Here is a 26,258-nt window from a genome sequence, read left to right as displayed (position 1 = left end):
AAATCTGAATTAGCGTGTCAGTCTAGTTCGAAGCGTGATGTGTTCGATTGGTAAATCCTTTAACTTCTCGTCCTGAAATGCATGAAATATCGGTAATTGGACTTCTTTCCATTATCAATCAATCAGTCAATCAATCAATCAATCAATATAATTGTTAGACCTTAATTCAGCTAGATACTTATAGAAATTCATTGACCTTGGAATGTGGATATTCGTTGACCGTTCACCGATTTTTTTTTAATAAAAGGAATTTTTCGTCAATATCTTCAATTTGAGAAAGTCATAAGATAGATCTTAAAAATAACGTCGCAATCTTTTTCTTTCTAAAGACTAATTCATAAGTTATTTTTATCATTGCAGTATTTTTTTCTGAAGAAAAATTTTAGAATCAAACTTCTCTCTTTCTTTTAGATATATAATAGTTATGTGTTTAATGTCAATATCGTTAGTACAGATAATGTTGACAATATTACTTTTCAATTGTAGTATATGATGAAATACTGCTTTTTAACATAGTTTTCGATGTGTAAATCGGGCCGTTTACTCACAAAACGAATAAGTGTCAGGTTTTGCGCCTGAATGATCTGGTTTTTCATTCGGTGTTTTATTCATTTTGTGGATAAATGGTCAAATGTTCGCGAAAAACTGTGCTTATAATTTTGTAAAAATTTGAAATGTATTAATAATTTGTTTTCTTGGGGAATTTCATCCTGTAAAATTGATACCCTAAGTTGACATTGTAAATGGCTACATTCAACTGACAACGTGATATGGTTGTTCAACTTCAATATTTGAAGTAAAAAGAGGCAAATAATAACCATATTTGTGGTAGAGTCTGGCACGGATTTATAATTCCAAAGACGTGTAAAACTGACTGTATCGTTTTTTTAGAAGAGTAAAAGCGAGCTCTCTGAATATACAACATGTTCAAATATATATATATATACTATTCAATTATATAAGACACATCCATCAATCAATGTGAATCTGGACATAAACATCATTTAAAGCCGGTAATGCCGTTTTACACATTAAATCGGCTCTACCATGGTATGTATGTTTATTTATTTAATGTACGTGGCATTTCCATAGTTGTAAAGTATGTCATCTCGGAGGTAGTAGAGTGTAAAAAAACAATCATAATTCACGAAATAGATTGAAATAATTAATTAAAAAATACAGTTGGTACGTTCCATGCTTTATTCTGACTTTTAATTATCATAATGAAATCTGACTTTTTCGGATAATTTCAAGCCATTTCCGCATTATTGACTTTGTTTACTTCATGAGACTTTGCTAAACCACACGAGACCTACAGTTGTATTCGTTTACTGTAGTAATTCCTAATAACAACAAAAAAATTTTACGTCAGTGAGAGCCATGTCATCTGATTTCGGTCGATACCGTAGTATTTTCGTCTGTACTCCACAAATTGCCGTTCTTGGAGGACAACTGTTACTCCAATCTCCATACATGCCTCTCAAATATGTTAAGCCAGATCTTGATGCCTCAATCTCATTCAAACCAGTCAGTGTGTCAAGGTCTCGACATCGAAACTTTATCCAGTTAGGACCCGAATTATCATCGTTGTCTGCCTAATTAACAATAAATAACAACAAAAATATAGTAAAAGCGAATAGTTTTCACTTATGACTTCTGTTGATCGAGTTTGTACTGTTTCTTATTCGCGGGGCAATGCTTGTGGGAGTTATAGTTCTTTATAAACATATCCGGTTTTTTTTTTAGATATTTTATGTAATAATAATATAAATTATAATCACCCAGGTGACACCGAATCCCTCCAACAGATCTACTAACTGTCTAAATAAGCATAGACTTTGCTTATCTACATTAGGGGGAAAATGAATTAATCTTTCTGTCTAAATATATTTATTCGAAGTTAATTTGAAAGTATTCAGTGGTTACTAGTTAAAATATATTTTTGTTTTGGCGTCCTGGTCACACATGGGGCGGTGGTGTGTTGAATTATTCAAGTCAAATTGTTTAAAATGTGTGTTGTTTCGTTGACAGAGCTATATCAGTATCATTCTACAACTATTGTTATCATTGGTGAATGGAATTTTCTTTTATGATCAATTGCCAATTTCATTCAAATATTTCATCAATGGCGGATGTGTTTTTCTTAATTTGCATATTGCAGCTTTGGTTATTTATACCAACGGCTTGACGACTGGTCAACACAACGCAACTTTCTCTATCATTTTGGTAAACTGAGTGTTAATTGCATTAAAATGTACTGCTAATGAACAATTAAGAAGGATACAATTCTGTCAAAAAAACTAGATTTTCTAATATTATGTTGAAAAACTATCCAAATCCATCCAGTCATGCAGAAGTTCACATAGAGAAAAATATCTTGAGTCAAATTTGCGTAGTCAGATTGTTTATTTTGACACCACGTGTATTGCACTGTTTTGCCTAATTACTTCCCTTTTTTAAAACGACGATGTTTTTAATTGATACAGAACTAATCTATTTATATTCTATATATTTGGAAATGTGAATGTTGCATTTGTGCTGTGTAGTTTTGTCGACGTTTTGTATTCGTTACACTTGAATCTTAATGAAATACATGTTATACATCACTTTTGCAAAATCTCAAATAAAAACATTTCACGTAAACCTGCGTATTATTTTGGATGAGACAATATCGAAATAGAAATCAATTGTTGTTTGTAAGAAGCAATCACGTGGAAACATGTTTTTATTTTTTTATAGTGTCACCAAAAATTACGGACAACCCTTATAAGTTCTATAAAAATACATGAACCAATAAACTTACACTGTATGGCTCAACTTTCAAATTGAATGACTCTAAGAATGTTTTCTCTGTACAATAAATGTTCCTCTCTTTATCCGTCCAATACGATTTTCTTGATGTTGCCGTATCACCACACACATGCCCTAATTTTGATCCACAGATTATCTCAATTGCGTTAATTCCAGTAAAGTCTTTTACTAATTGTTCTACCTTAAATCACAAACAGTACTTACTTCTCTTCATGATAACCTATATATATATATATATATATATACATATATGCTTAATTTGGTATACTTTAATTTCATTCTTACTTAACTTACATAAATAGAGATTCATTCATAAAAAAATACCTACAAGCGTTACTACATGCGGAATGACACCAAGAAATTGTAGGACTTGTACTTCAAACAGACGTGCAGGAAGGCTATCTACATTTTCATTTTTTTTCAATATGGCTAAGTCAAAATTCGAACTCGAAAGGGACCAATTAAATGTGTTAGAGTTTGAGAAACTGAATATTCTCACCTTATTTTATACAGTTTATCATATTCATAACCAAGTTACAGAGGATTAAACAAAACAACAATATCATTTATAAAGAAAAGTAGTAGGTATGTCTGTTCAATCTTTTTTATTTCCTTTCTTACATATTTATGGAAAGAAATACAGATTACTTCACCTCATTTGAAATTCAGTCTTTTTTATGGCACTAAAACTTCCAAATCCCCCAAACAAAGAGGCAAATATCTCTTACATTTTTCATGATGAATAATTTTTTTCAAATGTTATTCACTTGCACTTGTGAAGTAGATTCAAAGTTCATTCCTATAATGATTTCTTTCAAAATAAAAGGTACTTACCGTGACTTTATAACCTACTGCATAATGACCTCTGTGACAAAATTCTGGTTCATGCCACGTCCCATTTTCTAAACCATTCGTGACAACTAAAGGTTTCGTTGGGGATTCTATCGGGAATTAAAGTTAAACATGTTATAAGTGTTTAAGGATATATATTAAGTACCGAAGGGAAGTTACTCTCAATCATTTATCTGCATTGTCATCTCCTACGGTAGTATATAAATTTGAGCACTCTCGGTGTATGTGTGTGTGTTGAAATTCCGTTAAATCGGGTGCAAGTACGATGTGCATTGGTAGGTCCTCTGTCTATTACCACGGAGTTATTCATAAAATTTCACATCCGTTGAAAACGAAAAAATATCGGAAAACTACCATGCCAAAGAGTAATCAAGGTATCCAAGATTCTAGCGGAAATCAAAAGAATGTAGTCCAGAGACAAAGACCAGACATGAAAAAGAGACACTCACAACAAAGATCATAAAATAACTAAAATAGCACATTGAAAATAACAAAAGTACACTATCTAATATAATGACGACTATAATCTTGTAGTAAATGAGCTTATGTAGTTATGACTTTAATCTTTTAGTATATGAGCTTATGTAAAGATGGCTTTACTCTTGTAGTAAATGAGCGTATGTAATGATGATTTTAACCTTGTATTAAATGAGTTTATGTAATGATGACTTTAATTTTGTATTAAATGAGCTTATGTAATGATGATTATAATCTTGTTAAAACAGGAAAATTGACAATACAAGAAGAGAAGTTATCGAGTTTGTCGTATAGTTAAGTCTTAAGTTTTCCTTTTCCATCGGATTTGAAGTAGGTTACGATATGAGGTTGACTTCTAAAAGTATCCTTTATCAAACTATATGTTGAAAAAAAAAACGACTGATGCTTAACTATTGGTAGACTGTATGTACACATGCATTTGTGTTCAATATTAAAACTGTTTTCGGGAAGTAAATTTACTTACTAGACATGTAGTTTGAGGAAAAATAGAAAAGCAAAAGTTTCAAGTCAAGCCACTCCAAATATGTGTTGTGTACAAGGAATCGCTCTTTTGTTTTTATTTTTGTTTTTTGTTTTTGTTTGGTTATTAATTTGTTTATTCAATTTTTTCTTTCTTTATTTTGGTCATGTTTTATCTTAAGTTATAAAATAGTAAGAAATGAAACTGGTGTGACGTTTCAATTCTAACACGAGCGTAATTTTGTTGTTTTTGTTTTAGTATCACGCCTAATAAAATTCCTTAAAATAACTTGTACCTGACTTGACCTCATTTATTGACACATATATTACGAACTGTGACCAATTGTAGACAAAACTTGAGAGTAAGAGTATTCAATTTATAAAAGTCAGTGAGATTGATTGTCTCTACCACTATTTTTTCTTAAATTTTGAAATGACCGAGACTCGTACAACTTATTTAGCACAATTGTACACGATGGTAAATCATCACTATACATTTAAGACGAAGATGACATGACATAATTTGGAAGAGTAATCAAGGGAACCAAGGTTATAGCGGTAATCAAAAGAATGTAATCCAGGGACAAAGACCAGACATGGAAAGCAGACATACACAACAAAGAACATAAAGTAACTAAAATCATACAGAAAAAGTAACAAAAGCAAATGAGCAATTCGGAAGTATGGACCAGGTGCACCGGTAGGGTAAAGGTCCTCTGCTTTTCTAGATACACCCGTCCAGTTAAGAAAATTAAGAAAATAGCAGTTAAAATTATGATAGGATTTTTCCACTCGATTGCATTCCTTACACCAGTCGTACTGATTTCAGCTAAATCATCTATTTTTAACAATAACTTCCTAATTAAGTTAGATTTTTAGCGGTTATCTTCCTTGAGTGACGTGTATATGACGTATCTATTTCAAACATCAACAATTTAAAATATTTACTAAAGTAGGACCATCACATTAGTCACCCCTTCCCCCTTGAGAGTAGATATAAGTACGTTTAGTGTTAAATTAGAGGTAACTTTTACTTCATTCAAACGTTTAGAAATTTCTTCTACATCCACCCTTGTACTTGATCATCATACTTACGAACCTTTATAAATCCGTGAACTTATCAAGACAGATTCTGTTATTACATCAACTTGGTAATTGCAACAACCGTTTATTCCTGTTTTGCAATCCCCCGAGGTTATGTTGTACGTCGCTTCACAGCATTCGTCTTCAAGCGATAAACACTTCAAAGCACATTGTTTTTTTGACATACGTCTACAATCTGTTGTTTGTGGTTCTGGTGAACTTGAATGCTTTTTACCCAGAACAGAATAAATATCGTCTCTAAATAGAGTATTTGTGAACAGCTTATATCGGTTAAAACAAAAGAATATAGCCAAATATAACATCATAGTTGTTGTTTTCATTGTAAGCATTTTAAGTTCTTACAATAAGATGAAACAATTGGAAGCCTTACACTTTAAGTTATCAAAGTTGTTATTTCTTGCAGTATATATTTGTATTCATTAAATATATATATTTTCTATTCTCATCTGTCAAATATTGCAAAATTAATTTCTTTGAGAAAAAGATATTACAGAAATGATTACTTAACTTGTTTCATATCAAGTCTTTTATCAGCAGTTTGTCTTTGTTTTGCCCTTGAGTCAATGTGCTGGATGTAGATATATGTGCAGAGGTTGTAAAAGAATAATTTATTACAGTATTCAGTGGTCCTCCAGACATTTAGCAATCCCATCCTCAAAAACCATGTTTTGATCTTAATTATATTTCTTCCTCACTTTACATAAAAAAGCAATCACATTCACATAAACAAACTCGTTTGTACTTTTAGAGGAGAAAAACATATGACACATTTTGGGAATGAATAACGAAAGTGTTGAAATAACAGCCATAGAAGGAAAGTCATAAATGTAAGTATGAAGAAGTAACCAAGGGAACGAAACAAGTTTCTATCGGAAATCAAAAGAAAATTATCCAGGAAACATGGAAAACAGACAAACACAACAAAGAACAATAAGTCACTAAAAAAATACATACAAAGTAACAAAAGCAAATGAGCAACTCGGACTCCACTAAAAACTGGGAGCATGGACCAGGTGCACCGGTAGGGTAAGTGTCCTCTGCTTTTTTAGAAACAAACAATAACAATGACAAATGAAAATTACATTGCTATTTAGAATTATTTATAGCAGAGAACAATATAACACAATGGTAACAACTTATTTCCCACCTATGATGAAAGATTTAAACTTTACACCTTCTCTGAAATATGTATTAGATAAAATAGTTGTCGTCATATGCATACCATGTACATGCATTTAGTTGTTGAAGAATAAAATCAATGTGGTTCTGATTGTTATATTGGCATTATAGAAACTACTCGTACGACCAACACTACACTTTTGTCCATATGTTGACAAATGTTGGCTTTTTTGATGGAAAGTATTATGTAATAACATCTGCTAACATATCCTCTGTTAAAAAACAGCTTCCCTAAATGAAATATAAATATAACGCAGGATATTTTCCTTATTAAATGTCGAGTGATATAATTAATTTGCAGAATGAATTCTGGAACAAGGTTATGTTGTTACAAGATTGAAGTCATCACTACAGAAGTTTTATGGTCGTCATCATGAACACCATATTTTTCCCTTCCTCGTTTGTCTACCCCGGACTTGACTTTTTATGAACAACTCGGCGGGTGTTTCTAGAAAAGCAGAGGACGCTTATCCTACCGGTGCACCTGGTCCATGCTCCCAGGTTTTAGTGGAGTCCGAGTTGCTCATTTGCTTTTGTTACTTTGTATGTATGATTTTGGTTACTTTATGTTCTTTGTTGTGTATGTCTGATTTCCATGTCTGGTCTTTGTTCCTGGATTACATTCTTTTGATTACCACTATAACCTTGGTTTCCTTGATTACTCTTTGAATATTTGATATATGTATGTAAATGGCGGTTTGTCTAACTTCTTTAATTGGTTGAGCTTGATTAGTCGGGACGGAATATCAATTTCATTGGAAATATTTGCGAACCCTCATTCCCCATGTTACAATAGTTCATTTTGTGGTCTGAGCGGACGTTATTTACTGTATGTTGGTATGATCTACATGGCATCACTTGGCATAAATCCACAAATAAATTTACATATTTTTGTTACAATATCTGCTTAACAAGACATAGACAAGTCCCTACATAAGCATGTCATACATATCATGTCATATTATACGTAAACCTTTTCGGCATTTCTTATTAATTTAAGAAGTGTTATATTCGTTAGTGTTAATAACATTTAATAACGATTTGGTATCATAAGGTGCCTGCAGGTACGAGTTCTACAAATCTTTTCTCAACTGTAAAATAATTTTGTTTTTAAAAAATGGTCAAAATAGAATAATTCAATATGCGCATGTATATGCTTATTGCATTTTATTTTAAAAATGACATTTCAAATTGTCTTCTATACTTGCCAAATATGTTGTCGTACAGTCAGTCAAGGCCCAATATAACATAATTTTTGTTTGCAAAATGCTTACAACTAATGTCTTTATCGGAGGTAGACGTAGACAATAATAGCAGTAATAAGACCTACTGCTACGAGACTGCTATGGAAAACCATTAATCCATATTATCCTCTACTAAATACGATGATTGTGATGTAATGGATTTCCTAACTCTACAAGAATCCATACTAACAACGCTACATAGCTAGATTTGCAAAATCGTACCACCTAACCTATTTCAAAGTGATATACTCACAGCTGTCAAAATGAGTCTCCCGCCCTACTATGACACTTGATACTCCCGTAGTGGTATTAATTCAATGTGGATCCTGAAAAACTTGGAAGATTTTCTGTAAACTCAAGATTTTTATCAGAATACAATAGCATGTTTTTCAAGGCTACATACTCAAAATAGTACACATCGTTGTTACTCCAATAAAGACGGTATATATAGATAAAGAGACGTAGAAATTCTTGGTAGAGATTTCGTATACTTTGTAAAAAATAATTCAAAAGTAATTCCAAATACTAGTATACCGAAGAAGATGTTTTCAAAATGCTGAAATGTTTGATTGACAACATATTTGTCCAGTATGGTGGACGCATTTTTAAACAAATGTTCGACTACTTGCTGATCTATTTCTTAACTTTCTCTTTTGTCAACTTTTCTTTCATATGTGGCAACATCTCTTCAGCACCTGCGTATGTAGTTTTCATATAACAACTCATATGTTATGCCAGAGCTTGCCGTAACTACGCTAACTGTAATTGTTAGATAATGTTTATGTAACAGTGTTAAGTTACTAAATACTTGAAGTCATCAAAACAGAATTTTTATGGCCGTCATCATGAACTCGTGGATCATTACGGCGTATCCATCTGCGGTATGAAAACTGATTTGTTCAGTGTGTCATAGTTTTCCTTTTCCCTTTCGACTACCCTGGTTTTGACTTTTTATGAGCAACTCGGCGGGTTTTTCTAGAAAAGCAGAGGACGCTTACCCAACCGGTGCACCTGGTCCATGCTCCCGGTTTTTAGTGGAGTCCGAGTTGCTCATTTGCTTTTGTTGTTTTGTATGTATGATTTTGGTTACTTTATGTTCTTTGTTGTGTGGGTCTGTTTTCCGTGTCTGGTCTTTGTTCCTGTATTACATTCTTTTGATTACCGCTATAACCTTGGTTCCCTTGATTACTCTTCAATAAACTTGACCCGATAGACTATTAGTGAGAAGTTGAGAATGGTCCAAAAATCCTTGTAGTTTTGACAAGCTTTGGCATGACGTATTAACTGAGCTATATAAACTTCATATGCAGGAGCTTAATAAATGTAAATAAGTAAATAAATCAACCGCAGAAATATTTGCAATAGTTTTGCTCAGTCAACATTTATCAACTGAGTTATCCAAATTTTGATCTTTGTAAAAAAAATTATTTGTCTTCATTATCTATTGGCCATGTGTATATTCACATTGGTTCCCTTGATTCCTCTTTTAAATCTATTTTTTCCTCTAATTAATAAATTAAGGGATATACATGTGCAGTAGTTTTAGTTTTCCGTAAAATTCAAGGCAGAAAAATGATACATTTTGACTTTAAAGTACTAACTTAGATTTCTTTAGATTTATTCATGTATAGAGAAAACACTTTACAATAATGTACTGACATATTTGCTCAAATATTTTAATATTCATTTACGGTAATTCAGAACCAATTTCTGTACATTAAACGTAGATTCAGGGATGATAATGAACAAGTATATCATCTTTACTACTTTCAGTATTCTTACTCGTTACAAAGAGTTTTTTCATATGTTTGATGCATGTCAGAAATGGAAGTTTCCGCAGAAGATTTGGACATATCATTACTTGCCTGATTTTTACTTGGCAATGAACTTATATAAAAAAATGTATAATCTTGTACAAAATTAAACGGAAGGAACATGTTTCTAGTAAAACCAGTATGCGTGAATGTTTGTTAGAACTATGACATTTTTACATACTTTTTGTATCGCGCTAGAACTCAAACAAATAGGCTTCTGGAACAAGGTTATGTTGCTACAAGATTGACGTCATCACTACAGAAGTTTTATGGTCGTCATCATGAACTCGTGGATCGTTATGGTGTATCCATCAGCACCATGAAAACTGATGTATTCAACAGGTCATAGTTTTCCTTTTCTCGTTTGTCTACCCCGGACTTGACTTTTTATGAACAATTCGGCGGGTTTTTCTAGAAAAGCAGAGGACGCTTACCCTACCGGTGAACCTGGTCCATGCTCCCAGTTTTTAGTGGAGTCCGAGTTGCTCATTTACTTTTGTTACTTTGTATGTATGATTTTAGTTACTTTATGTTCATTGTTGTGTATGTCTGTTTTCCATGTCTGGTCTTTGTCCCTGGATTACATTCTTTTGATTACCACTATAACCTTGGTTCCCTTGATTATTCTTCCATGTCTGGTCTTTGTCCCTGGATTACATTCTTTTGATTACCGCTAAAACCTTGGTTCCCTTGATTACTCTCTCTTACACAATTAAATCAAAACCTAAGAATCCATTCATTATAAAATATAAGTATATATAATAATTGTCACAGTTTTTGTACAGCTACATTCAATCAGTTATCAAACATTTAGCCCGAGAGTTTTGAAAGAATACCTTCACTTTTAAAACTGTGTTTGTGACATTTAAAGACGTTATCAACATTTTTGCAGTGTTGGCGACTAATTTCAAATCTTCTATCTAAAGATATTTTTTAAAACCTTTGCATGACATCAATATTTTAAATTGCTTCCGAGATGCTACTTCAATACATTCTTTCAAATACTTAATTAAGAGATATGTTTCTACCGCAAGGATGTTTTTAACCAACTGCCTTGATGTTGATTCGGTCCCTTTTGTGAATACTGAAGTTGCTAGAAAATTTTCGATTGTCCTTAAAAAAATTCATTGTCTGATATTCTATTAATTCTAAAATGTTGTGAACGTGTTCATCTGAAATGAAAATTGAGAGATATTGTAAAAGGTCTTGTTTGCTGCTGTGGATGAACTTGTGATCTTGAACAAAAACTACAACTAAGTATCTTCTTTGTGTATGGATCTTTAAACATCGTTTTCATTAAACGGGGCCAGTAATTCTTTTTTGCTTGAAGAACATATAAAATTTTCTTCGGGCTCTTCATTAAACATTTCATAAGTGGGTTCTTACGGATATACAAAATCACAATTGTCTGGCATCATGACGAAGAAATTAAAACAGAAAGGAAAAGGCAAACGGTGATTATAAATTATGGTTAATTAAAGAATTTAAAGTGCCAATCTGAAATTGTTATAATGCAAAATTAAGAGTAAGTGATTCATATAAAACATTCCAATGACGAAACAAAACAAACTAACAATCACACACACACACAACAAAGGAATTCATACCATATTTTTTATTAGGAAAGTTTGCTTGAGTCATGTTATGGATAATGATTTTCATAGGATACATCCTAGGAAAAGATTTATAAGTATGCACTAGAAAAAGTAGCGCTATCTCCCTTTGCAAGAAAATTTAAGTTCATTCCATTGTTTGTTTATTTTTTCGGCACTAGTTGATATAATAATAATTTGTAGTGTAATTTAAATGCTGTAAAGCATTTAAACAATCGATATAATAAACCATGTGATCTGTAGATCCATAAATAAATAAGAAGAATCTACAGCTACCTAAATTTATCTAAATTCACTGTCGCACACCTTGTTCGCTTGTATGATTTTTGATGGAATCCAAGTTGTTTACTGGATATTTACTTTTGTTTCTTTTTGTGTTTTACTTTGTTTACTAGTACAAAAAATGATCTTTTTCTAAATGTTTCCTGATTATCCTTTACTTTTAAAAGTCAAATGTGTAAAATGACATCTTGAAATGCCTAAAATTATCAAAATGTAACTTATTATGTTCCTAGTGTTTGGTTTCTTAATCTAGATATCATTACTAATTTTACTAATAAAAGAATAATAGAACTTGGAGTAAATATTAAAATAGATAAAGCTTCAAAAAGTAATGAATTAAAACAAGTTATATATTGTTTACCTGAACAAGGTCCAAAGTATAATATATTTTACCAACTACTCTGATTTCAGTCCAAAACAGGTGAGTTAAAAACTATATATCGATTGATAAGTCTTAAGGTGAATAATCTCTCCTGTGGCTAAGTTAGCTTGTGCTCGCATTCTTATTCATACGAGTTCGTTTCCCTCTATAACTTAAAATAGTACGCTAATAAATAGTAGACCAAGATGTCAAGAAGAACAATTGACAGTAAGGAGTGTTGAGCAACTCACTAGAGTAGTCTTTCTTATTACATTATTAATGGACTTAAGTAAGTGTACTTATCGGAATCGAACTCTTTGAATTGTTTATATTAAACAATAAAACAAATGTTCTTTAGACATATAATGCTGAATTATACTCATTGGGTACCGGTTAAACTTTTTTTTTATTTAAATATATTTCGATATTTATACGGTGAATGTTATATAAAGTAAGTAAGTAAGTAAGTAAGTAAATACGTAAGAAAGTGATTGTTTATTAAAGTGACTTGTGCACATCATTATACGAAAAACAAGTAGGTGATATTTACATACCTATATATATATATATATATATATATATATATATAGAAAGGTCTGAAAAATTCTCAACGATGTTTCCGCCAAGTTTCATTTTCTATTTTTAATTTTTTACAAAATAACACCAGTCCTCAATCCCATCTGTATAGTAAAATCTTGACTCTAGAAAACGGAATGAATAAAATAAAAAACTTGTTTTTTCATTAATAAGGTAATTTGCTTTTCTGTAAAAAAAACATATCAAATACCCTTTTATTTTATTATTATTTAAATTTTATTGCACAACTATAATGTAACAATGAATTCACAATGAATCAAATAAAGGGCATTTTCATTTTACAAGCTATTTTTATATCGGTTATACTTAAGCAAAGGTTATATCATGTATATTTAATAGGTTTAATTATTATGCCGTGCATTATATATATAAGTGCATTAATGAAAGATCTTTCAGGATTCAATCAGGTTTTGTTACAAAAACAATCACAAAAACCGTCTAGAAGCATGCAAAAAGTATATACTACACTATCGTATTTGTTTTGCATACTTTTGTATCGAAGTGGAATTTAGTTAAAGAACACAAAAGCATAATTTTTCCCAAGAAGCAACGGAGAGCAATAATTACAACTGGCAAATAAATTGACGAAGTGTCAGAAAAGTAAATACCAAAGATTATACTTAAAACAATAAAAAATCACATTTTGATGTTTTAATTTGTTTTCATTAGTAAAGTCCGATTATATGCACTTGATCTTCTATCGTTGTTCTTCTTCGAAAATTACAACTATTTAAAAAGATATCGGAAGAATAATTAAAGAATAACCAAGGGAATTACAAAACATAATCCAGGGACAAAGACCAAACATGGAAAACAGACATATACAAAAAAACAACATAAAGCAACAAAATTAATACATCCAAAGTGACAAAAGCAAATGAGCAACTCGGACTCCACTAAAAACTGGAAGTATGGGCCAGGTGCACCGCTAGGATAAAACTTCACCATTTTGCACCTGTAGGGGTAGGGTAAGCGTCCTCTGCTTTTCTAGAAACACCCGCCGAGTTGCTCATAAAAAGTCAAGTACGGGTTGGACGAAAGAGGAAAGGAAAACTATGACCCGTTGAATAAATCAGTTTTCATGGTCCAGATGGATACACCATAACGATCCATGAGTTCATGATGACGACCATAAAATGTCTGTAGTAATGACTTCAATCTTGTAGCAACATAATCCTGTTCCAGAAGCCTATTTCTTTGAGTTCTAGCGCGATACAAAAAGTCTGCGTAGTTTCAGCAAGCTCTGGCATAACGTATTAGTTGTGATATGAACACTCTATACGCAGGTGCTGAAGGGATGTTGCCACAGATGAAAAGAAACTTGACAATTTTGAATGAAAAGTCATTACATTTTTCGGTAAAGTTTGGTCAATAGTTTACCTTTACCATTGATTTCTAAGTGTAGGTCAAGATATGAGTCTGTAGTATCCTTTATCTCAAGTTCTTTGGGTTAGATGCAATGTATTAAATTTGTTCCCATTGGAATCCCGATCGTTTGTTGAAAACACGTCCACCACACTGGACAAATATGTTGTCGATTAAAAATTCTGATAATAGTCTTGAACTGATTGTCTCCAAAAGATCTTTCGAATTGTTAAGGATCCACATTGCATTAATACCACTACAGGAGTACCAAGTGCTGTGGTAGGACTGCAGACCCTCTTTGACAGTTGTGAGTACAGAAGTTAAAAGTTTTGAAAGAGGTTTGGTGGTACATTTTGCAGATCCAGATGTGAAACATTGTTTGTATGGATTCTTGTGGAGTTTAGGAATCCAGTACATAGACGGTAAATCACAATTATCGTCCTTCGTAGGGAGACCAAAAGAGGATAGCATAGCTTTATGGTTTATGCAAAAGACCTCATGGTTTTCGGTATAACCCTAACTTATATTTCACTACTTGTTTTTTTATGCTCTGATATGTTTGTTATGCATTTATTTGATTTCTCTGCGTGTTTGTCTGTCCTGTTCTGTTTTTTTTTTATTTATTTATTTTTGTTTCATCTATCTTTTCAGAATTTTATCAGGTACTGAAACAAATGGTAATCGACGTAAACAATTACCATTTTATAGACGATATAGGCGATGAGGTTGGAAAGATCAACGCCAAATGTTTCGAGCATGGACCTGGTGCACCGGTGGGGTAAGCGTCCTTTACTTTTTTAGAAACACCCGCCAATCAAGGTAATGAAAAATACCATGAAAAAGAGGTGACAAATTCAAGTAGAAAACGCACCAAAAAAAGTGTATCTCAGTAAGGTGGTATGCCAATATGTGAGTTGTTGCGTCTGTGAACAAGCCCAATAAAAGTCCGGCTCAGCGTGTTGGTCTAGCAGAAATGATGGTCTGTTCGATTAAATTCTCGTCATGAAATGCATGAAACATCGGCAATTTGACGTCTTGGTATTATCAATCAATCAATCTAATGGTTAGACCTTAATCCATCTAGTTATCGGAATGTATTGACCTTTACATGTGGATATCCATTAACTGTTCACCAATAGAGATTTTTTAATGAAAGATTTTTGCGTCACTGTCTTAATTTTAAGAAATGTTTAATAAAATAGTTACTATAATGTTACTACGCAAGATTTTTTTAACAATATAAGACTGAGTCATATCGAAGTTATTAAGTTATATCGAAGTCGATTTTACTATGATGAATTCTTTCAGAAATATAATAGTCATTTGTTCAATAATATGGAAGATATGATTTTTCAATAGTATTATATGATGAAACACTGCTTTTTACAAGAATTGTATAAATCTAAACATTCACTCACAAATCGAATTAATGGTATGATTTTCCATTCGTTGATTTATTCATTTAGTGGATGAATGCTAAAATGTTACACTTCGATAAATTCATTAAAAAAAAAAAAACAATGCTTATAATTTCGCTCCCAAAAATGTGAAATATGTTTTCTGTTTTGTTCTTGGAGAATTTAATTCCCTGAAATTGACACCCGGAGTTGACATCGTAAATGACTACATTCAACTTACAATTATAATATTTGAAGTAAAAAGGGGCTACTAGTAACACATTTTTTTACTATAGTTTTAATTATGCGATGTCAAACATAATGATATAATGCTGGTAATACCTCTTTACGTCTTTTATCGGCTTTGCCCTGTTATCTCTGTTTGTTTAGAGTATGCTCTTGGCATTAACAGAGTTGTAAAATATGTCATCCCTTAGGCCTTAGAATGTAAACAATCAATCAAAATGCACGAAATTGATTGAAACTATTGAATAATTAATTAGTCTGCCTATAGAGTTTCTTACCCTACCGGTGTACCTGGTCCATGCTCCCAGGTTTTAGTGGAGTCCGAGTTGCTCATTTGCTTTTGTTGCTTTGTATGTATGATTTTAGTTACTTTATGTTCTTTGTTGTGTATGTCTGTTTTCCATGTCTGGTCCTTGTCCCTGGATTACATTCTTTTGATTACCGCTATAACATTGGTTCCCTTGATTACCGCTATAACCTTGGTTCCCTTGATTACTCTTTGATTACCGCTATAACCTTGGTTCCCTTGATTACTCTTTGATTACCACTATAACCTTGGTTCCCTTGATTACTCTTTGATTACCACTATAACCTTGGTTCCCTTGATTGCCGCTATAACCTTGGTTCCCTTGATCACTCTCTCTTAGACATTATATATTTTATTAAATTCAATAACTTACCAATCTTACTATCTACCGAACTTAATACTTACGTGCTGCCGTGATATAGCTCCATCAGCATAACTGTATAGTTGCAAAAGAAAAGAGCTAGGTCATACGATTCAATCGTTCATAATTACAAATATAAATCATCACATGAGGATGTTGCAATTACACAGAGAATATATTTTTTTTCTTCGAAATCAGTAAATTTTTGACACGAAGTTTACACAATCGCATGATTTATTGTTTTGTTTTATCAAGTTCGGCGTTTTTGAGGTATACATTAGGTATTGTTCCATACTTTATGGTGATTTTTCAATTATCTTGATTTAATTTGACTATCATATAATTAGTTTCCAAACAATTCTGCATTATTGATTTTATTAACATCATGATACTTTTTAGTGTAGTCCGAGTTGCTCATTTGCTTTAGAGTAAATATACATCGTTGTTTTTCCAAAAAAGATGGTACACCTAGATACAAATATATAGTTCTTGGTAGAGATTCCTCATACTTTGTAAGAAATAATTCCAAATCATTTTCCAAATATACAGAGGAAGATGTTTACAAAATGCTGAAATTTTTAATCGACAACATATTTATCCAGTGTGGTTGACGTGTTTTTCAACATACGATCGGCATTCCATTCGGAACAAATTGTACTCCTTGACTTGCTGACCTTTTCCTTCACTCTTATGAGGTTGAATTTACAGCTGATCTGATCCGGAAGAAAGAATATCGTTTAACTAGATCCTTTAATCTCAGTTTCCGTTATATAGGTGACGTATTATCTTTAAACAATCTTAATTTCTGGGATTTGATACATGGTATCTACCCCAAAGAACTTGAGATAAAGGATACTAGAGTCACTATGAAGTCCGCCTCATTTCTTGACCTACACTCAGAAATCGATGGTAAAAGTAAACTATCGACCAAACTTTACGACAAACGTGATGACTTTTCATTCAAAATTGTCAAGTTTCATTTCATCTGTGGCAACAGCCCTTCAGCACCTGCGTATGAAATGTTCATATCACAACTCATACGTTATGCCAGAGCTTGCCGAAACTACGCAGACTTTTTGTATCGCGCTAGAACTCTAAGAAATAGGCTTCTGGAACAAGGTTATGTTGCTACAAGATTGAAGGCATCACTACAGAAGTTTTATGGTCGTCATCATGAACTCATGGATCGTTATGGTGTATCCATCTGGACCATGAAAACTGATTTATTCAACGGGTCATAGTTTTCCTTTCCTCTTTCGTCCAACCCGTACTTGACTTTTTATGAGCAAATCGGCAGGTGTTTCTACATAAGCAGAGGACGCTTACCCGACCAGTGCACATGGTCCATGCTCCCAGTTTTTAGTGGAGTCTGAGTTGCTTATTTACTTTTGTTACTTTGTATGAATGATTTTAGTTACTTTATGTTCTTTGTTGTGTATGTCTGTTTTCCATGTCTGGTCTTTGTCCCTGTATTACATTCTTTTGATTACCGCTATAACCTTGGGTCCCTTGATTATTCTTTTGCCTAATTGAATGATATCGTTTAGGATGAATTGTTATGACCAAACCCCTTCATGGTTCATGTCCAGGTGCAACATTATTGTTCTTACACTATTAACATTTTGTACACAGTTGCCAAATTACTGATGACTCTAGTACAGCATAACATGTTTATCCTTCCGGAGCAACTGATGTTACACCGGTTATTTGTGGGAATTTTAGTGTGACGTCCTGTTTTAATAACTTGAGTTTGTATGTGTAATTTACTATATTTTGTTCGTTACATTGTATATGGAGATCGATTTTTTTCCCTGTGTTCACGTTGAACCCATGTTTATCGAATTTAAAGTATTCGAATTATCCGACTACTGTCGATACAGATATGTTGTGTAGACATTCATTATAGATAACAGTGTTAAAATCTATGAAAGAGTAATCAATGGAGCCACGGTTATAGCGGTAATCAAAAGAATGTAATCCAAGGATGAAAAAAATGTGTTTTTATTATAGAAAATGTCCACGCGATTTCTTCCCTTATAGGTTACAGACCACCAATTCAATCAATGAGCATTTGGAACGTACGCAAAAATAGTCCTACACAGAAATTGCCCCTGTTCCTCATAGTGCTGTGAAAAAAGTTCTCATCTCATTTAAAAAATTTAAACAGTTTCTGAAAGGAAAAACATTTCCGTACATTTTATAGGTGCATTTTGCTTCTTGTGATGTAAAGCCTAATCTCCATAATGATTTCTAAATATACCCCTATCTTGTGAAAACACTGGGATTTCCCATGCTATTTATAGACACTTCACATCCGGTGACCAGTACTGCACTGTAAGTCTGCTAACCCCACATGCCATTCTGGGGATTGTGAGCTGACATATGTAGAATCATGCTGATATATAGTCCTCTGCAGGTTAAAGTTAAGGTAAAGTCCAGAGAAGCCATTGAATATTGTGAAATTAGCATAGAATCCTATGGGAAGTGGAATTAGTGGTTTTTAGCCTATATCGTTGACATCAACAACTTTACACATAGTTTAATTGCTTAGCAGGGAGTGGGATAGATGTTATAGCATGAATGAAAGGAAGACAACAGTGGGAGACTAATATATGCATGCACGGTTTCAGAATTTAAACATGGAATATTCTTTTGTTTTGAACATAAATATGAACGAAAGTGTTTTTGCAAGTATCATCGTCATTGCAAACTTTAAGGCTTTTTATTTTGTTTTGTTTTGTTTTTTCTTGTTTTGTTTATTTGTTTTTGTAATGCATGTCTACGGATCCGCAAGGCAAACATATGATAGTGCAGAGTTAATTTGTAATCAAAGCTTCAATATCACACTGTCCTACATAAAAATAAACTTTGAAGGTAGGTAAATCACACAAGACCTCCAATAGTACTCGTTTACTGTAATTAATTTCTAATAACAACAGAAGAATTTTACGTCAGTGAGAGCCATGTCATCTGCTTTCGCTTGTAACCTCAGTATCTTTGTCTGTATTCCAAAAATTGCCGCCCTTGGAGGACAACTGTTACTCCAATCTCCATACATGCCTCTCAAATATGTCCAGTCGGATCTTGATGCCTCAACCTCATGTACCCCAGTCAATGTGTCTAAGTCTCGACATCGAAACTTTATCTAGTTAGGACCAGAATTATCATCGTTGTCTGCCTAATGAACAATTAACAACAATTAAAATATAGTAAAAATGAATAGATTTTACATACGACTTCTCTTGATCGCTTTTGTATTGTTTCTTATTCGTTGGCAGCGATTGTAGGAGTTGTAGGTTTTTTTTTTTTTTTAAATATCCATCTATTTTTATATTATATGTAATGATAATGTTATTTGAAATGTTATCTCTATTTTTCCATTAGTCCACGTTGTCACCTAATAATGATAAAAAATATATTTTTTTTTAAATTATGTATTTTGTTTCTAGAATTGCTAACAGATTTAATAGTGATATGTAAGAACAGTTCAATAATATATACGTTGGGACGACTACAATTTAAATTCAAGTTTTTGTGACCAGGCTATGGGTGAATATGTTATGAATTAATACATCACTTGGACTGTGGGATTTGACTACTTTCAGCATCAAAATAAAGGAATACAAGAACATTTTGAGATCATTTTGGTAAATTGAGTTATAATAACATTAAAATGTATTGCTAATGCACAATTCAGGGGCATACAATTCGGTAAAAAATTTCAATTTTCTAAAATTCTGTTGAAAATGTCCAAATTCATCCAGTCATGCAAAAATACCATAGACAATACTATCTTGAGTGAAATTGCGTTGTCAGATCGGTTAGTTTTGACACACTTTATGTTGCCCTGAGTTGCCTAATTTGCTAGGTCAATTTTTTGAAAACGTTAATGTTTTTAATTGATACTAAACTCATCTATTTATATTCAATTCTATATATTTTTACTATTTCAAATTTGAATGTTGAAGTCGTGCTTTGTAGCTTAGTCGACGTTTTAGATAAGTTATCGCAATATATCGAAGAAACATTTCTGGTAAACTTGCATATTATTTTAAATGTGACAATATCGACACAGAAAACAATCATTATTTGTAAGAAGCATTCACATGAAAACTTATTATTTTTTAGCTTGTCAACAAAATTAATGGACAACACTTATCAGTTCTATATAAATACATGAATCAATGAACTTACGGTAAATGGCTCAACTTTCAAATTGAATGACTCTAAAAATGTATTTCCTGCACAATGAATCTCCCTCTCTTTATCCATCCAATACGATTTTCTTGATGTTGCCGTATCACCACAAACATGCCCTAATTTTGATCCACAAATTATCTCAATTGCGTTGATTCCAGTAAAGTCACTAATTGATTTTTCTACCTTAAATCACAAACAGTACCTTCTGCTCTTCATGAATACCTATATATGGTTTAGTCGGTAAACCTTTAAATCGATTCATACTGAAGTTATATAAATAGCGATTCATTCATAAATAATTACCCACAAGCAATATAAGATACGAAATAAGACATAGAAATTGTAGGATTTGTATTTCAAACATACGTATAGGACGGCTATCTTCATTTACAAACTTTTTTTTAAATCGGTCTTATTGTTTAGTCAATATTCGATAACCCGAACTCGCTGGGGACCAATCAAATGTGTTTAAGATCGAGAAACTGAATATTCTTACCGTATTTTCTACAGTTTATCATATTCATAACCAAGTTACAGAGAGGACTAAACAAAAGAACATTAACATTTACAAAGGAAAGTTCTAAGTATGTGTGTTTCAAATCTTATTTTTGTCCTATTTCGTACACATTGTTGGATCGAAATACAAATTAGTTCATCTCATTTGAAATTCTTTTATGGAACTAAATAAAGATGCAAATATCCCTCAAAGTTTTATTGATGTTTAAAACTTTTCATAGGTTATTCACTTGTACCTGTGAAGAAGTTTATAGGTGCATTGCTATGATGATTTCTTTCAAGTAAATGCTACATACCGTAACCTTGTATCCTACAGCGTAATGACCTCTGTGACAAAATTCAGGTTCATGCCACGTTCCATTTTCTAAACCATTTGTAACAAGTAAAGGTTTCGTTGGGGATGGGGATTCTATCAGAAATAAAATGGAAAAATGCAAAACGACTCCCGATCCAAGAGATAAGTATATATATTTATTGTAATTCGTACAACCGCTTAAAGTACCAAAGTTAAAAACTCTCGATCATTTATCGACAGATTGTTATCTCTTAAAACAGTAGATAGAGTGTGTGTTATACATGCTAAACAAAATATTTTGATCATATTATTTGTGTGTGTGTGTGTTTTTTTTCCCCCATCCTTTATCTAATGTAAAATAATGGATTGTGATATTAATAAGTAATTAATTAAAAACGTTAAATATTACTTTATGTTTAACATTAAATAAATGTTATTCTCATTCAGAACCGGGATTCGAACGGTAATGAAGCGCACATTAGACCACCAGGATTAGGTAAAAGCTAATTTTGGGGGAGGGTAAATAGGAGGTGCACTTATAGGTTTTTGGTGTATTAACTCGGAGTTGTTTATTAAAATCACATCCATGTAAAACAAAAGCGAATTGGAAAACTACCATTACAAACTTTGATCTTGTAACAACAGGATAGTTGACAATACAAGACAAAAAGTCACCCAGTCATATAGTTAAGTCATAAGTTATTTTTTATTCATGGAAATTGTTATAGGTAACAATATAAGGCTGACGTTTAAGTGTCTGCAGTAACTTTTATCAAACTGTATGTTAAAGGACTGACGCTATTGGTAGACTGTGTGTAAATACAAAAAATACCAGTTTAATATATTGTTAATTTCGATATACTGTATGCGTGTTTCAAGGAGTAACCTTTTATCAGCAGCGTTAAAATCCAATATGTAGGAAGATCATAATCAAAATATCAATTGTATACAAGAAATACTCATAACCAAAATTATCTAAAGAGGAAACCAAATCAATCACCGAGAGGTTCTACCATATGCTATGCAATATTAAGTAAATTTACTTCCCGAAAGCAGTTTTGATAATGAATACAAATGCAAGTGTAAATTTACTAAATATACATACATTCTGTAGAAAAGCAAATTTTCAAGTCAAGGCACTCCAAATATATGTCTCTGTACAAGATATTGATCTAAAAATTTCAAAAGTAACTTTTTGTATACTCAAAACTGCTTTGTACCATCAAACATGAGTATAAATGCATTTGTTTCCGGGAAGTAAATTTAGTTAATGCACATATTGTTTGTGGAAAAGCAAAGTTTCAAGCCAAGGTACTTCAAATATATGTCTTTGTACAAGATATTGCTGTAATAAAATTTAAAAGTAACTTTTTGTACAATCAAAATTGCTTTGTGCCATCAAACAAGTAATTGCTTGTACAAAATGAAAATCAAATACACGTCATATGTACTTGTTTAGAAAAGTTAGTTTCGTAAATAAAATTATCATCTTATGTCTGAACATTAAAATTGTGTTGCACATTTATCAATTTCTGTTGTTTAAATATGCTCTGGGAAAGTTTAAAAGTATTTTAAGAAATTGGCGGTCTTTTTTTCATTTGCTTTCTTCCTTTATTCATTTATGTCTTGTTTTATTTTAATTTTGAAATGGTAAGACATGAAACTTGAGTGACGTTTCAATTTTAACAAGTTGAAAATTATATTGTTTTGTTTTTAGTATAGAATACAACGCGTCGGATAAAATTCCTTACAAATAACCTATACCTAACATGACTTCATTTATTTGTACATTGATTAAGAACTGTGACCAGTTACAGACAAAACTAGAGAGCTAGAGAATTTAATTTATAAAATTGAGTGCGAGTGCTTGTCACTATTGCTATTTTTCTTAACCTTTGAGTTGACCAAATCGTACAACTTGTTTGACACAGTTGTACAGGGTGGTAAATCAGAACTATAAACTTAAACAGAAGATCCCATGACATAATTTGCAAAACAGCAGAAAATTATAATCAGATTTTTACACTCGATTGCTTTCCTTATTTCAGTAGTTCCGGTTATACCTAAATTATCTATTTTTCACAATATTTCCTGATAACTTACGATGTCTAATGATCATCCTCCCTGAATAATGTATGATGCTTCTTTATCTACTTAAAAGCAACGATTAAAATGACTTACCAAAGTTGGATCGGCACACCAGATACCCTTTTCCTCTCTGGAGAATAGATATATGTAAATTAAGTGTCAAATTAGAGGTGATTAAAACTTCGCACCAGTACTTGATCATCATACTTACGCACCTTTATAAATCTGTAAACGTATCAAAACTAATTCTGTTATAGCATCAAATTAGAAATTGCAACAAGCAGCAATTCCTGTTTTGCAATCCCCGGAAGTTCTGTTGTACGTCGCTTCACAACATTCATCTTCAAACGATAAGCACTCCAAAGCACATTTGATTTTTAACATACGTCTGCGATCCGTTGTTTGTGATTCTGATGAACGTAAATGGTTATTACCCACAACAGAATAAAAATCGTCTCTAAACAGAGTATTTGTGAACAGTTTTAATCGGTTTGAATAAAAAATTATGGCCAATTTTAATACGACGGTTGTTGTTTTCGTTGTAAGCATTTTAAGTTCTTGCAATAGGATGAAACAATTGGAAGCTTTATAATTTCAGTTATCAAAGTTGTAATCTGTGGTAGTGTATATTTGTATCAAGTATTCATTATTGCAAAATTAATTTCTTTGAGAAAAAGATTTCATAAAAATGATCACTTAATTTTTTTCATATCATTTTTTTTATCAGCCATTTGTCTTTATTTTCCCTTTGAATCACTAGGCTGGAGGTAGATATGTGTGCAGATGTTGTTAAAGAATAATTTATTAAAGAATTCAATCGTCTTCCAGACATTTAGCAATTCCATTCTTAAAAACAATGTTTTAATCTCAATTGTATTACTTCCTTAAGTTATATCAAAAAAGCGATAACATTCACATAAATGATGCGATAAAGGGCTTGTTTGCACTTTTAAGAAGAAAAACAGACAACAGCAACACATTTTCTGAATGAATAACGCAAGTGGAAGCCATACGAGGGAAATTTTGTACTTGAAAAAGGGCATTGTTTTACTTTCCCATCCGCGGTTTTTTTCTGTCATGAGTGTAAACTGTAGATAATTAAAACGGCCAACGTAGTTTAAATAAGAGAAAACTAGTAAGGTGGAAAAATCGTTCTTGTAGGTGACAAGTTTACAATATTTAATATAACAAACGTTGTATTTTTTCTAAGCTAACTTAAAACTTGATTTGTGTTATAACAGGTTAGTCTATTCCTTACGTGACTGCAACCCTTCACAACCGGGTAGGGTGTATACTAAACTGTTCATTTTCGCGATATAACACACTCATCTTGATATATTACTCTCATGAATGAAAATGTCTTCCCAATTCGATTCCTTTTACTTGCAATATATTAAATTAAGAAATTGGGATTTCTGCATATATAATTACGGTTAAAACTTACGAACTCATAACAGTCCGTTGTGTTGTATAGATACATCACATCTCACCGAAAATCATTCGATAAGACCCAAATAAAATAAGAAAGATAATATTATGTCTTTATTACGTAAAACTTAAACAAGCTATTGCAAATAATTTTTCATAGAGAGAACAACATAACTAAATAGTAACAACTTATTTTACACTAATGATAAAAGCTTTGTCTGATATAAGTGAAATGAAGGTGTAAGAGTTGTTCATGTTTATATTATTTTTTATTCAAAATCGATTTAGCCATTATAGAAACTACTCGTAGTACCTTCATTACACTATCATTTCCATGTCTCATTTGCCATTTCCTTCATGTGGTGTTTTGTCTATGTTCTTATTTGTTTTGCCCTCCATTCTGACTTTATTTACAACAAATTGACATTGTTTCAATAAAAAAAAACAGTATTGATATCTCGTCATCGAAAGTTGAGATTCCCTTTTTTTTCTTTCTCAAGTTTTATTGTTTTGTCTTCTTTCTTTTCATTTTCCGTTTAGAGACATCACTTTTCACATGGATTTTACTTACATTCTGACCAACAATTTAAGTACAAATTCAATAAATAATCATGCATTAATATAAACAAGGCGATAGGTCGAGACTTTTTTAAGACCTATTTGTTCCGAAAGGTCACATTAAAAAACTTGAAATGTTTTCCATCATTTTTTTGTCTACATATTACTATAAATTCTTGTTAATCTGTTTCTATACGTTTCTTAAGAACTTCATTACATATTTGTTATCAATTCATTTATTAGAAAGAATTGATGGTTTAACATTATTAAGAATGATGGCCCGTCACACTTTGAATCTTTTAAGACAGACAGACAGACTGACAGACACCATTATTACACATTTATATACACAAAGCCCAGAGCCCAAGCTTGTTTAGCTGTAAATAAGAATAAAATCGGTTTTCTGATAGAAATTACCATATTGTAACGTCTTCACTGTTTAAAAAAAAACATCTTCATTAACTGCAAATGTAGTCAAAAGAACCAAGCTTTTAGCGGTAAAAGTATGTAATCCAGGGGAAAAGGCCACACATGGAATACAGACAAACACAACAAAAAAACACAAAGCAACTAAAATAATACAGACAGAGTAACAATATCAAATTAGCATCCCGAATTGAAATATATAGAGAATGCAGGATAGTTTCCTAATTGAATGTCGAGTGACTTAATTTATTTGCAGA

The 26,258-nt window shown here is 32.0% G+C and overlaps 2 protein-coding genes across 2 annotated transcripts; both read right to left on the bottom strand.

Annotated features, from left to right (window-relative positions):
* Nucleotides 1-1,265: 1,265 nt before the first annotated feature.
* Nucleotides 1,266-4,631, bottom strand: LOC148609601 (vitelline membrane outer layer protein 1 homolog). The gene is made up of 4 exons (XM_088543130.1): nucleotides 4,625-4,631; nucleotides 3,646-3,752; nucleotides 2,804-2,992; nucleotides 1,266-1,595 (listed from the first exon to the last, which is right to left on the bottom strand). Exons 1-4 carry the CDS (start codon nucleotides 4,629-4,631, stop codon nucleotides 1,344-1,346), a joined length of 555 nt encoding a protein of 184 aa, XP_088399256.1. The 3' UTR covers nucleotides 1,266-1,343.
* A 14,425-nt stretch (nucleotides 4,632-19,056) lies between these two features.
* LOC148609600 (vitelline membrane outer layer protein 1 homolog) lies at nucleotides 19,057-20,879 on the bottom strand (the record flags this gene model as incomplete). The annotated part of the gene is made up of 2 exons (XM_088543129.1): nucleotides 19,057-19,635; nucleotides 20,685-20,879. Coding segments are annotated over 2 exons (414 nt in total), but the record flags the coding sequence as incomplete, so codon positions are not given.
* Nucleotides 20,880-26,258: the final 5,379 nt, after the last annotated feature.

Source organism: Perna viridis, chromosome 8 (assembly GCF_037379345.1).
Source record: "Perna viridis isolate PV_CMFRI_1.1 ecotype Kerala chromosome 8, ASM3737934v1, whole genome shotgun sequence".
NCBI classification, from domain to species: domain Eukaryota; kingdom Metazoa; phylum Mollusca; class Bivalvia; order Mytilida; family Mytilidae; genus Perna; species Perna viridis.
This window is presented reverse-complemented; position numbering and strand designations above follow the sequence as displayed.